Source organism: Buceros rhinoceros, unplaced genomic scaffold, assembly GCF_000710305.1.
Source record: "Buceros rhinoceros silvestris isolate BGI_N320 unplaced genomic scaffold, ASM71030v1 scaffold18098, whole genome shotgun sequence".
Classification (NCBI taxonomy): Eukaryota; Metazoa; Chordata; class Aves; order Bucerotiformes; family Bucerotidae; genus Buceros; species Buceros rhinoceros.
The window spans coordinates 29,342-29,920 of record NW_010425340.1 but is presented as its reverse complement, the minus strand read 5'-3'; the positions used below and the strand labels follow the sequence as shown (position 1 = coordinate 29,920).

General features: G+C 41.3%; 1 protein-coding gene across 1 annotated transcript in view; it reads left to right on the top strand.

Annotated features, from left to right (window-relative positions):
* Positions 1-138, top strand: part of FAM160B1 (family with sequence similarity 160, member B1) — a gene marked incomplete at its 5' end in the record, with an annotated part of 24,339 nt that extends 24,201 nt beyond the window's left edge. The window contains one exon of the mRNA XM_010141119.1: positions 33-138. Coding sequence (XP_010139421.1) covers positions 33-138 — 106 coding nt within the window. The remainder of the gene's footprint in view (positions 1-32) is intronic.
* Positions 139-579: the final 441 nt, after the last annotated feature.

Here is a 579-nt window from a genome sequence, read left to right as displayed (position 1 = left end):
TTTTTTTTTTTTTTTTTTTTTTTCTTTCTCAGCATTGACCACATGACGTTACTAGAGGGCGTGATTGTGCTGGAAGAATTCTGCAAAGAGCTGGCAGCAATTGCATTTGTGAAGTATCACGCCTCATCCACACCGTAAGCAGCCTGGATGAGTAGCCAGGCTGTAAAACCACCTGGCTCCTTCCAGCGGAAAAGACTATTGACAGTGCCCAGATCAGAAGAGGTAATGCCTCTCGGCAAAGTGTTGGTTGGCATTTGGCAGAATTGGAAGACAAGTTTCTTTCACCAAATGTTGACACTGCAAGAGAGAGGTATTCAAATGGACCCAGAATATAGTGAAGGCACTTGGGGAGAAACCAATACATCTCATTTCCAGCCACTGTGTGAAGAGCTGCAGAAGCTGCATGAAGAGCCACAGACATCAGACCTTGGTTATTCTGTAATGATGACAGTGTTTGGAGAGTTGGGTCTTTTGTACGTTCTGGGGCTCACATGCGCCAATTTGCTTTTTGTGACCATATTATTTTAAAAAGCAAATAATTTTATAACATTTTTATGTCTTAATTATTTTTCTTTCATT